The sequence below is a fragment of the Xyrauchen texanus genome, chromosome 36, assembly GCF_025860055.1.
Source record: "Xyrauchen texanus isolate HMW12.3.18 chromosome 36, RBS_HiC_50CHRs, whole genome shotgun sequence".
Lineage (NCBI taxonomy): Eukaryota > Metazoa > Chordata > Actinopteri > Cypriniformes > Catostomidae > Xyrauchen > Xyrauchen texanus.
In genome coordinates this window covers 39,646,459-39,660,320 of record NC_068311.1, presented here as the reverse complement: position 1 = coordinate 39,660,320, position 13,862 = coordinate 39,646,459, and the positions used below count along the sequence as shown (strand labels likewise).

General features: G+C 42.2%; 1 protein-coding gene and 1 long non-coding RNA gene across 3 annotated transcripts in view; one reads left to right on the top strand and one right to left on the bottom strand.

Moving 5' to 3' along the window:
* LOC127629623 (uncharacterized) overlaps positions 1-13,862 on the top strand; it is a 396,489-nt gene that overhangs the window by 172,227 nt on the left and 210,400 nt on the right. The window lies entirely within an intron of this gene.
* LOC127629619 (teneurin-4-like) overlaps positions 1-13,862 on the bottom strand; it is a 410,961-nt gene that overhangs the window by 275,195 nt on the left and 121,904 nt on the right. Inside the window, exons 4-5 of one of the 2 annotated variants that reach the window (XM_052106743.1) lie at positions 12,324-12,568; positions 4,679-4,777 (exon numbers count right to left, since the gene is read on the bottom strand). In XM_052106743.1, coding sequence (XP_051962703.1) covers positions 4,679-4,777; positions 12,324-12,568 — 344 coding nt within the window. Of the gene's footprint in view, positions 1-4,678; positions 4,778-12,323; positions 12,571-13,862 lie in introns of both variants that reach the window. The other variant, XM_052106742.1, reaches the window with a different exon arrangement.

The following is a 13,862-nucleotide window of genomic DNA, read 5'->3' as shown; positions in this document are numbered from 1 at the left end:
AATTTACAGCACGACTGACCACAGTGGATTCCTGTTAATACAAGCCCTCATGGCAATTTCTAATTCACCTTAAGGGTGTATGTGTCATGAAGCTGTTGGATATTGCAGGATGCATATAATCAGTGCAGGTTAGTCACCGATGTACAACGAGGCCAGGTCTCTTGAAATTAGATTTAAGATGTAACCCTCAAACAGGTGAAGGCATTGATTTAGAAACGTCTCTGGAGGCCCGTGAGGACCACTGAGAGATCCCAGAAGGGGAACAGGCTTGGCCGGGAGGGATTTAACCTCCGGGCGACTCTTAGGAACCTGATAATTAAGTTGTGCTTACCTAGAGATTTGCCGTCTACTGCATTGTGGTGAGCCGCGATGGCAGCAACATACACCTTAAGGGTAGAAGAGGACAGCCTCCCCTCCAAAAGCACCGACCTAACTGCGTACCTCAGTGGATCTTCAGCCCGGGAAGAACACCAATTTGCGAACAGGCGCCACTTTAGGGCGTAAATGTGCCTGGTAGATGGGGCTCTGGCTTGGTTGATCATGTCTATGACAGCAGGTGGTAGACCGGCTAGATCTTCCACGTCCCATCCAAGGTCCAGACGTGGAGGTTCCAGAGGTCTGGGTGCGGATGCCAGTGCGTACCCCGTTCCTGAGAAAGTATGTCCTTCCTCAGGGGAATTCGCCAGGGAGGGGCTGTCGCGAGAAGCGTAAAGTCCGAGTGGGCCAGTACGGAGCCACTAAGGTGACTTGCTCCTCCTCCTCCCTGACCTTCCACAGCACCTGTGCAAGAAGGCTCACTGGGGGAATGCGTACTTGTGCATCCCCGTGGGCCACCTGTTGCCAGTGCGTCTGCCCTGAGGGGAGCCTCTGTTCGGGCGTACCAGAGCGGGCAGTGGGAGGTTTCTCAGGAGGCAAACAGGTCTTCCTGGGCCTTGCTGAACCATTCCCAAATCGGCTGGACTGACTGGGAATGAAGCCTCCACTCTCCACTGGGCAAGCGTTGTCGTGACAGCGTGTCCGCTATCACATTGAGGTTGCCGTGGATGTGAGTGGCACGCAGTGAGTTGCTCCAAAGGAGGAGACGACGGGCGAGTCGTGACATGTGGTGAAAGCATACTCCGCCTTGGCAATTTATGTACGCTACCACCGCGGTGCTGTCTGACCTGACTAGAACATGTTTGTCCCGAACTAAGGGGAGAAACTTCTCAGGGCAAAGAAAGCAGTCAGCAACTCTAGGCAGTTGATGTGCCAGCGCAGCGGGGCCCCTTTCCAATGGCCCGCAGCTGCGTGCCCGTTGCACACGGCGCCCCAACCCGATCTGGAGGCGTCGGTCGTGACCAGGACACGTTGGGATACCTGCAGCAAGGGTACACCTGCCTGTAAAAAGCAGAGGTCTGTCCAGGGTTTGAATGTCTGGCGGCAGGCGGTGGTGATCATCACACGGACATGTTTGTCTCTGGACTCGAGTCTGAAGCCAGTGCTGAAGTGGTCTTATATGCATCAACCCCAGCGGCGTGACCACCGCGGAGGATGTCATATACCCCAGGAGCCTTTGGAAACGTTTTAAAGGGACCATTGTGCCTGGCTTGGAGGAAGCGAGGCATTTCATCACTAACTTTGCACGCTCATTGGTGAGACGTGCTGTCATTGAGACTGAGTCTAACTTCATGCCGAGAAAAGAAATGCTCTGACCCGGGATGAGCTTGTTCTTTTCCCAGTTGACCTGAAGCCCCAAACGGCTGAGGTGCCTGAGCACCTGGTCTCTGTGCGCGCATAGTAACTCTCGTGAGGGGGCCAAGATGAGCCAATCATCGAGGTAGTTGAGTATGCGGATGCTGGCTTCTGGGAGCAGGGCAAGGGCTGCCTTTGCGACTTTCGTGAAGACGAAAAAAGTAGAAAGGGTCGATGTCGCGGCAGAATCGAGATGTGAAAGTACGCGTCCTTCAGGTCTACCGCTGCGAACCAATCTAGATGCCGGACGCAAGTCAGGATATGTTTTTGCGTGAGCATTTTGAAAGGGAGTTTGAAAACTCGCAACTCCAAGATCGGTTGTAAGCCAATGCCTTTCTTGGGTACAACGAAGTAGTGGCGGCCCGTGAAAGCATGTCAGTCATCTGCGCATCGGCCTCAGCCTGGGCGTGCTGGCACGAAAGCGGCAGCCCAGGGGAGTCCTCCACGTCAGATGACGTGCTCTCCAATGCAGCGGCGAGCTCATCCACTTCGAGCTCGAGAGGATAGGCAGACTGGCTGTGAGGCGAGTCGCTGTTACCTCGAGCACGGACGGGAGTCAACAAGCGTGCCAGGGGGCGGGTGGTCCGAGGGGGTGTACCTGGCAGAGCTGCACCCGCTGCCATCCCCAGATAGCCTCCAGCACCAGCCGCATCGTCCTCAATCCTGTGGGAAGAAGGAGCAATGTGGGGGGGTGGCTGGAGTGGCTTGCTTTTCTGTTGAAAGCAAGCCACGACCACAACGTTGCCAAGGTCATGCTCTCGCAGTGAGAGCTCAGCGGTTAAGGCTCTGGGTTACTGATCAGAAGGTCGTGGGTTCAAGCCCCAACACCACCAAGACACCACTGTTGGGCCCTTGAGCAAGGCCCTTGAACCTATCTGCTCCAGGGGCGCCGTATCATGGCTGACCCTGCACTCTGACCCCAGCTTAGCTGGGATATGTGAAAAATAAATAATTTCACCATGTATATGCAGAAATGTATGTATAATGTGTGACAATTGGTCAAATGAAATTAAATTAATGAACCATCCACAATGTAGCCTCGGTGTGATCGCTGCCCAGACACACGAGACAACACCTGTGGCCGTCTGAAGCGGAGAGCACTCTACCGCATCCAGGAACAACACAGGGGCGGAAAGGCATCTTTAAAAAGACGCGTCCTGAAAAGGACGTTCAACGCCGCTGTGTTTTGCTCTTTTAGAGGAAATTACTCTTTTAAATAAAATCACTCTTTTAAATAACTCTTTCGAGTTGTCTGCACTGTCGAAGTGCCCAGGGGCAAAAATGCACAGCCGTGCAAGAAGGAGAAAGCCGCTGTTGTGCGCTGTCAATCCAACAGCATTCAGAGCATCAGAGGAAAAGGCAGAAACTGGTGTGTGTCACTCGCAGCAGACTGCATGCACTACCATTGACTCCGAAGACATTTTCTGAATTAACTCATCATATTTGCCCGCTTAAATATTCGTATGTCCGGGGCGGGGTATGCAAATACTGTCTGCCAACTTCTCATTGGCCTTTTTTCATAAGTCAGAGGCATATTCGGCGCTCAAGAGAGACCCCTAGTGTTGCTTCTCCAACACAATGTCAAGAGAGCGACAGAAGAGGAACTGCTGTTACTGCTGTATATGCAATACTGACCAGATGAGAGGAACTCAGAAATGAACCAATGTGTCTGAGGTATAAAAAAAATTAACAACTGATTTTCAAAACTCTTAAAGGTAGTCTACCCATTAAAATTTTTGGCTCTGAGCACAGTACAAGACAGAAGATAAAGCGTGCACTTGTACATTTCCAAACAGACTAATTTCAAACTTATCTGTAACCAACCCTCCAGTCTTTTGGTGTGAATCTTGTCTCAGACAAGCAAATGGACAGTAATGTGCAATAGCCAATGAAAGAGGAAAAAGCAAAAGAGTTGGGAGATGCAGTGGGAAATCTGAACTTTTTCTTGTTTCATTTAAATTATGGCACAAAAAAAAAACAGCATCCTCCATGTTACTTATTGACATGTTGTCAAGAATTGACTCTTTCATAGCTATGTGCGTGAACTATGTGCCTGAACTATGTGTGAGTTTGTGGGGAATTTCGGGATCAAAGCAGATCTATGTCAGGGAGGAAAAAGATCTTGTAATTAGTCATGTTTCAATTCAAATTACGAATATATAAAAAAAATCTGAAAATAGCTAAAAGGAATGTGCAAATAAAGCAGCATTTCCATCCTATGTGTTCCAGGCAAATGAACAAAAATAAAAGTTGTAGCCCATAGCTCTTTTGTTCAATGCAATAAATTACTTGCGGATCAGAGTGCACAGAGTTCTGGCAGTAAATACAGCCAATCATTTTGATGGCAGGCTTTAGCTCCGTCATTTCAGAATGACCAGTGCAACATTTCAGTAACAAATGCTATGTTAACTGATATTTGTCTGCTGGTTAGTCCAGTTGCGTGTGAATTATTTAGTCAAATGACTTGAGACATTTTTGATGCACATTTAGGAATTTATTCAGTAAACGTGTTTCCATCATAGTTAATGAGCATGTCTTTTTATCAAATAAAAAATGTATCCACCTCAAGCATTTTTTATGCACATTTTGGAATTTTTATCTGCATCTTGGTTTTTCCATCCAGCATTTTTATGCAATAACCCAACATTTGTGTTCAACACTTCAACAACACTACAGAAAACAAAAGAATGTGAGTCTTTAGATGTGCGCAGTGAAAAAGCTTCTGTCTTATAGTGTGCGCTTAGCCTTGAAAAGTTCCTTAGCAAAATACACAGTTCCTTAGTCAGTAAACATGCAATTAATTTAGTAAGTGATAAGACAGGTTAGATTCGGTTACATCTGACACATGTAATAAAAATGAATAACAAGCGTGCAAAGATACCACTATGCAGCATGGCAAAGCAGATCCTGCTAATGACGGCAGGTACAATCAGTTTATGCAACATACCCATCAGTGAAAGCCCCGTCATGGTGAGCTGTGGCCAGTATGTCCATCTCTATGAAGTTGTCTTGTAAAGTCTCTAGGAATGTCTGCTTTGCTATGTTTCTACACACAGATGGAGATATGGATAGATGGAGAGTGACACAGATGTGCAAACAGAAAAATTTATTATTCGGTAACTTGAGATAAATGGTGTGGAGAGACCGACGAGGACAAAACAGAGACACCCTTATGGAACTAAATTGCTGTTTTGAGTATTTTACAGCCCCATGAAACCCTCCCACCTGAGAGAGTTTTTGCCCTTTCATCATGCACATGTACCTGGTGCTGTAAGACCCATGCCCTTCTCTGCAACCGTCCTGTTCTTCTCTGACAAACATTAGAGTATTCTGGCTCCTTTATGTTTGTGGTTAAAAGAAAACAAGGCATTACTTTTCATTCACTCATGTTATTGTATTTATAGGAACTGACACAACAGTTTTCAGAAGAATCATGCATCATACAAACAATTTCCATGAGGTTATTATGCTAAATCCTGCTTTAAGATTGTGATTTTTGCAGATTTTAAATAATAAATGGTTTCATAAAGCGGAGGGTTATTATCATTCAGAGTGAAACACTATAGACAAACAGTGTGCATTCAGCATGTCTGTTGCAGCTCTGCAGCCCCCCTGAGACGGCGGTTCCATAAGGGAAGACTGAGATAATGTAATGGAGAAATTAACCGTCAACATGCATCGGGAAGGCTCAACACCTTCAATTCAACGAGAGAAAATGCTTGTTTTCTTCCATTCGCAACTGTTACAAACTACTGCTCTGTTCACTGTCTTTGTCTGGTTTATGTACATTTGTTTGTAAGTTTGGGTTCTGGGAGGCAAACTAACCTTTCAAACAACAAAATGGGTCTTGCAGCCAGTTTGGAGGAGTCAAAGAACAAAACATAAGCTTTTTTTGCCTTACTGCCTACATAGGTATCTGCCTCCTAAGGCAGAGCCCTAACCATCATGGAATTACATGAGTGACTAATTAGAAATGCTCTTCATGAGCAGCAATTCTGCCTGCCACAAAAATAGTGTTTAGTATGGGAAACTCAACACAATAATCGAACAAGCATAAAAATACATAGCACACACAAATATTGGGTAAAATAGTCAATTTTAATTACATAATTTTTTTATCAACTTCTATTGAATGAAATACATGTTTATATATACATTTATTTTATTTTTACTTCTCTCATTTTGTCAGCCATCTTGGATGGATTTTTTTCACAGAGCTTGTTGCAATGCGACACAAAGGATACATTGCTGCCTTAGAATCTAGTCAAAAGAAGGGGTCTTAGTGCGCAGCATAATTAAGCTGCCTACCTTCTGGAACATCCTTCATGTAGAAAGCATGCCTATCATGACTATCATCCATATTGTAGGAAGATCACTAGGTTTTGGAACAGAGCATGAGCATCAACTAATGAGAGAGTGACATTTAGCTCTAATCCAATGAGATGGCTCTGTAAGCATATACATCCAGGGACTCATCCCATTACAGCCCGCTGTACAAAAGCCATGAGAGGGAACCATTATAAGATCATTATTCCGTCTCACTTGGCAATACCTGGTCCAGATTAAAGTTTGGAGAGATACACAGTGTTTAATCTGTCAGTATGTCGCTAACTGTCCCACCGCAATTTCAAATTAACATTCATTTTCCAGTTGAGAAGACCGTTCACAACATACTGGTCACAAACAACCTGTGACAGTATGAATTCCATAGCATTTGTGCACATCATTAAACACATCCCATGTGAAATACAGGTGAAACTCGAAAAATTAGAATATCGTGCAAAAGTTCATTAATTTCAGTCATTCAACTTAAAAGGTGAAACTAATATATTATATAGACTCATTACAAGCAAAGTAAGATATTTCAAGCCTTTATTTGATATAATTTTGATGATTATGGCTTACAGCTTATGAAAACCCCAAATTCAGAATCTCAGAAAATTTGAATATTGTGAAAAGGTTCAGTATTGTAGGCTCAAAGTGTCACACTCTAATCAGCTAAACACCTGCAAAGCGTTCCTGAGCCTTTAAATGGTCTCTCAGTCTGGTTCAGTTGAATTCACAATCATGGGGAAGACTGCTGACCTGACAGTTGTGCAGAAAACCATCATTGACACCCTCCACAAGGAGGGAAAGCCTCAAAAGGTAATTGCAAAAGAAGTTGGATGTTCTCAAAGTGCTGTATCAAAGCACATTAATAGAAAGTTAAGTGGAAGGGAAAAGTGTGGAAGAAAAAGGTACACAATCAGCAGGGATGACCATAGCCTGGAGAGGATTGTCAGGAAAAGGCCATTCAAATGTGTGGGGGAGCTTCACAAGTAGTGGACTGAGGCTGGAGTTACTGCATCAAGAGCCACCACACACAGACTGGTCCTGGACATGGGCTTCAAATGTCAAACGTCTTACCTGGGCTAAAGAAAAAAAGAACTGGTCTGTTGCTCAGTGGTCCAAAGTCCTCTTTTCTGATGACAGCAAATTTTGCATCTCATTTGGAAACCAAGGTCCCAGAGTCTGGAGGAAGAATGGAGAGGCACACAATCCAAGATGCTTGAAGTCCAGTGTGAAGTTTCCACAGTCTGTGTTGGTTTGGGGAGCCATGTCATCGGCTGGTGTTGGTCCACTGTGCTTTATTAAGTCCAGAGTCAACGCAGCCATCTACCGGGACATTTTAGGGCACTTCATGCTTCCTTCAGCAGACAAGCTTTATGGAGATGCTGACTTCATTTTCCAGCAGTACTTGGCACCTGCCCACACTGCCAAAAGTACCAAAACCTGGTTCAATGACCATAGTATTACTGTGCTTGATTGGCCAGCAAACTCGCCTGACCTGAACCCCATAGAGAATCTATGGGGCATTGCCAAGAGAAAGATGAGAGACATGAGACCAAACAATGCAGAAGAGCTGAAGGCCGCTATTGAAGCATCTTGGTCTTCCATAACACCTCAGCAGTGCCACAGGCTGATAGCATCCATGCCACGCCGCATTGAGGCAGTAATTAATGCAAAAGGGGCCCAAACCAAGTACTGAGTACATATGCATGATTATACTTTTCAGAGGGCTGACATTTCTGTATTTAAAATCCTTTTTTTTATTGATTTCATGTAATATTCTAATTTTCTGAGATTCTGAATTTGGGGTTTTCATAAGCTGTAAGCCATAATCATCAAAATTATATCAAATAAAGGCTTGAAATATCTTACTTTGCTTGTAATGAGTCTATATAATATATTAGTTTCACCTTTTAAGTTGAATGACTGAAATTAATGAACTTTTGCACGATATTCTAATTTTTCGAGTTTCACCTGTATGCCATCAATTTGGTTGGAGCTGTGATGCGGAGTATTCGAAAATATTGAGCTGGGATGCTCATGAGGGTGACGCAGGTTCAAGCCCGGCAAGTGTCTTTAAATGATCCAACTGATCTATTAAAACTAAGTGAATCTCGTGAATATTGGTGGTCATACTTCACCACCAAATCCAAAAAAATAAAAAAATAATTATATATTTTAAAAGAAAATGTTTCAGCACATAGCTTTTATCAGTGCTCATACTAAAAGAGCAACACACGAGATGAAGTCTCTGGTCATATCAGTAAGTTTTATTCTACACGGAGAGGGTCCCCTCATGTGGGCTGCCATTTTAGGATCACATGACCAGCCAAATACTACATGCCTAATCTCAGTAACCATCCTGTTATTGGACACATTCACTATTTTTTTTATTTATTAGGTTAATGAGAATATATAATTTTAAAGTGGATATAGATAATTGTCTACTTGTTTCCTCCAACATCTTCACAAGGTCCTTTGCTGTTGTTCTGGGATTAATTTGCACTTTTCGCACCAAACTACATTCATCCCTAGGAGACAGAATGCGTCTCCTTCCTGAGTGGTATGATGGCTGCGTTGTCCCATGGTGTTTATACCTGCACTAGTTTTTACAGATGAACGTGGTACCTTCAGGCATTTTGAAATTGCTCCCAAGGATAAATCAGATTTGTGGAGGTCCACAGGTACTGAGTTTGAAGGTAGGCCTTAAAATACATCCACAGTTACGCCTCCAATTCAGTACACCTCCTATTAGAAGCTAATTGGCTAATTGCCTTAGTTATGTAACTTAGTGTATGTAAACTTCTGACCCAATGGAATTGTGATATAGTAAATTAAATGTGAAACAATCTGTCTGTAAACAAATGTTTGAAAAATTATTTGACATGCACAAAGTAGACATCCTAAACGACTTGCCAAAACTATAGTTTGCTAATATGAAATCTGTGGAGTGGTTAAAAAAATCTGTTTTAACAACTTCAAACTAAGTGTATTTAAACTTCTGACTTCAACTGTATATATATATATATATATATATACAGTATCTCACAAAAGTGAGTACACCCCTCACATTTTTGTAAATATTTGATAATACCTTTTCATGTGACAACATTGAAGAAATGACGCTTTGCTACAACGTAAAGTAGTGAGTCTACAGCTTGTATAACAGTGTCAATTTGCTGTCCCCTCAAAATAACTCAACACACAGCCATTAATGTCTAAACCGCTGGCAACAAAAGTGAGTACACTCCTAAGTGAAAATGTCCAAATTGGGCCCAAAGTGCCAATATTTTGTGTGGCCACCATTATTTTCCAGCACTGCTTTAACCCTCTTGGGCATGGAGTTCACCAGAGCTTCACAGTTTGTCACTAGAGTCCTCTTCCACTCCTCCTTGACAACATCATGGAGCTGGTGGATGCTAGATACCTTGTGCTCATCCACCTTCCATTTGAGGATGCCCCACAGATGCTCAATAAGGTTTAGGTCTGGAGACATGCTTGGCCAGTCCATCAACTTCACCCTCAGCTTCTTTAGCAAGGCAGTGGTCGTCTTGGAGGTGTTTGGGGTCGTTATCATGCTGGAATACTGCCCTGTGGCCCAGTCTCCGAAGGGAGGGGATCATGCTCTGCTTTAGTATGGCATTCATGGTTCCCTCAATGAACAGTAGCTCCCCAGTGCCGGCAGCACTCATGCAGCCCCAGACCATGACACTCCCACCACCATGCTTGACTGTAGGCAAGACAAACTTGTCTTTGTACTCCTCACCTGGTTTCCGCCACACACGCTTTACACAATCTGAACCAAATAATTTTATCTTGGTCTCATCAGACCACAGGACATGGTTCCAGTAGTCTGCTTGTCTTCAGCAAACTGTTTGTGGGCTTTCTTGTGCATCATCTTTAGAAGAGGCTTCCTTCTGGACGACAGCCATGCAGACCAATTTAATGCAGTGTGCGGCGTATGGTCTGAGCACTGACAGGCTGATACCCCACCCCTTCAACCTCTGCAGCAATGCTGGCAGCACTCATACGTCTATTTCCCAAAGACAACCTCTGGATATGACGCTGAGCATGTGCACTCAACTTCTTTGGTCGACCATGGCGAGGCCTGTTCTGAGTGGAACCTGTCCTGTTAAACCGCTGTATGGTCTTGGCTACCATGCTGCAGCTCAGTGTCAGGGTCTTGGCAATCTTCTTATAGCCTAGGCCATCTTTATGTAGAGCAACAATTCTTTTTCAGATCCTCAGAGAGTTCTTTGCCATGCGGTGCCATGTTGAACTTCCAGTGACCAGTATGAGTGAGTGTGAGAGCAATGACACCAAATTTAACACACCTGCTCCCCATTCACACCTGAGACCTTGTAATACTAACGAGTCACATGACACCGGGGAGGGAAAATGGCTAATTGGGCCCAATTTGGACATTTTCACTTAGGGGTGTACTCAATTTTGTTGCCAGCGGTTTAGACATTAATGGCTGTGTGTTGAGTTATTTTGAGGGGACAGCAAATTGACACTGTTATACAAGCTGTACACTCACTACTTTACATTTTAGCAAAGTGTCATTTCTTCAGTGTTGTCACATGAAAATATATAATCAAATATTTACAAAAATATGAGGGGTATATATATATATATATATATATATATATATATATATATATATATATATATATATATATATTCTGTGTGCAACTTTTATTATTATTAAATTATTAATATCATTATTAAATTATTTACATAATTTACATGACAATTAAGCACAGTGCACTATCAATTCTCAGTACTGTAATCTCAGGTAGGATTTTTTTTTTTGTTTTAAACCAGCATAAATTGAATTCAGTACCACAATTACTAACATGATGCATAAGTACAATTTCACTTTACAGTTGAATTTAAAATTTAAATATATGTGTAAACAACACAAAAAATCATAACAGTCCTAAAATGGGCTTTATTTTATTTTTACACAAAATATTTAACAAAACACAGTATATAAGTTATATTTGTTCTTTCAATTTTGGAGTATGACCTGGACAATTCTTGACAGATCTTGTGAAACTTGCCAATCTCATGAAAATGGGGCATAAGCCCTCCCCAATTAAACTTTTACTTGGAAATCCCATTAGTAAAACATTACAATTAGAGCACCTGTACAACAAAGGTCTCATCATCTCATTGCCTTAGAGTCAGAAAAACGTTAAAACTTTTACAGCAGCTAAAATAAATATGAGATGAGTCATCTGGGTTCTCGGCCGTGTTGAGCTGTGTGGGTGGTGGAAGTGATCTGAACATCAGAATGTGTCATTCCTCTTCAGGCTGCTCTGACAGCTCTGATTCCCCTCCGCCATGCATGAGGAGCAGCCCGAGCAATGCAAACAGACATCTGAGAGCATATTGGCTGATCACCTCTGCACAAAGGTCTCACAGAGAGACAAACATGATGGGAGATAAATGCAAAACCATGTTTTTTTTTTTAGAAAAGGCACCAGGGTTATTATTGTCCTCCACGTTAATTTCGCCTTCTGACCACATAGGGAAGGGTGGGGTCCCACTTGATGATTTCAGCATCAGTCAGGGACGCTGGGGGGCATCTGATGTTTTGGGAGAGGGGGACCAATTTGCTATTGTCTAGAATCTATCTTCAGGGGTTTATGATTATACAAATATACTAGTAATGAGTACTTTAGATAAACTTGATCATTTATATATATACATTTCTAGATAACCTAGATTTATATAAAAATAATACAGACATTGGCCAAGAAGTATTTTGCATGTTTTATATTTTATACTATTATTTCTGAACATCTGGGTTATTTTTAGGTCAAGTTTGCACAGAATGTGCCTTCATATTTAATAAATTTCATACAAATATTAAACAAGTTAATTTATTTTACACTATGTTGACAACTTCATGTATGGTGCATATATTTTTTTTTCTTGTGCATTTTTCATGCACACCTGTGTTTTCTATAATAAATAGAACTTTGATTTCTCTGTCCAGATTGTCTTGAATTCTTATAAAGAAAATTTTATTTGAATCATGTTGCATTTACTTTTTTAGTTGACTACAATGAAAAGTTGAAAACTTGGAATGAATCATGAATTGTCAAACAAAAAAGAAAACAAGCTTTTCTTTGTTTTATATCTACTCATGTTTTGAATGCATGATTATGATGCATTGTAAACAGAAAATGTAGTGCCACTAAAGTCTAACCGACACCTCAAAGTCATTAAATGAACCATTACAAACAACGTACCTGGTTTCTAGAGGAACGTTGCTGTTAAGAAGCCAGTTGTCCTGGGCGCTGCCTGAGACATGGGCACTGGTAGGACCCTCATTGGGTGCTGAGCAATCGGTGGGTGCCGGACTCGGGTTACTGCGCTGGGTGTAGTTGCTATGGCTTAGGGAGCTGATAGAGGTGGCGTGGTGCAGACTAGGTGAGTGGGAGTGTAAAAGGGACAAAGGTGGTGTCCGCAACTGGGAATGGTTCTGGTAAGTGCCCTCTGGATCAAGAGAGAAAAAAATATATTAAATCTAACAAACAGCCCTATCTGGAATTAAACTAATTAAATTAAGCAACCAATTCAAGTAATTATCTGCACTGTTCATTAGTGTGTGACACAAATATAAATTATCTGTATAGTGAATCTGTAGATTACGCACAAGTAAGTCTATTTTTATTATCAAACATTTTATTGGATTTGGGATTATCTGCAAGGCAGCAGTTCGGAAACTGTCCACTGGGAGCACATGAAAATATCTATAATGGCATAAAATGTATCTTGTTATGAATGTACCTGTTTTACATAGGCTATTTCATATCAGTATTTTATTGACAAATAAAAGTTCATATTACAACATTATCATTAGCTGCCATTCAAGCAACAGCCTAAGGACTGAATTAGAGTTCATTTAATCTCGAGATTTCCGTCACAACATTTTAATTGACAGAACAAGTCATTTGTATACAGTGGCCAAGGGGCATTCAGATTGGCAGGGTTTTGCAGTGACAAAGCGACAAAAAGTAATTTGCTGTAATCGAGAGTTGGCGATTTGAAGCAACATGAGCAATAGAGGCCATAGTCGATGCAACAAAGCTGAGAAGACTTCACACAAATGCACAATGACACAATGCAAAGATTACTAATGGGTGTGCAAACAGTGAAGCAGTGTTGGGGAGATTTAACTAATAGCAGCACCGCTTCTAACTAAACTACATGTTTTCAGTGGCGTGATTTGGGTAATCCTTTTTTCAACAAGTAGTGCTACAAAGTGCTACAGTCCATTTGTCACATTGTATTGCAAACCAGCAATGGAGTCGAGGGATTAATTCCTCTCACTAAAACCAAGGTTTCACAATAGCAATATTGCAGTAACCATGCTTGCAGTAACCATGCTAACCATGGGTTAACTACAGACAGACCTTGCTTTTTTTCATTTTGCACTTTGCACAGCTTCTCCTTGTCAGTATAAACAGTGCTTCTGCTTCCTCTAACAGCTAGTCTCACAAACAGTGTCAGCAAAACACATCACTGGCAATCTGTCATTATCAAGTCAACTGAATTACCAGTGTCAACTTGTTTGAAATTCACGCCATGATCTAGTGCAGTTTGGGCTCTGAAAAAGAGCAAGTTGGTTCAGCTTCCAATGCTGCTTTTGTCTCCTAGAGTCACTTTGCATAATGGATGATTGTGGAATATCAGACACAAGAATCTGAGCATTAGAGTGTGGCAATTCAGACGCAGATAATGACCTTTGTGTTCTTGTGCGATCCACAGCCATTCATTGCCATATC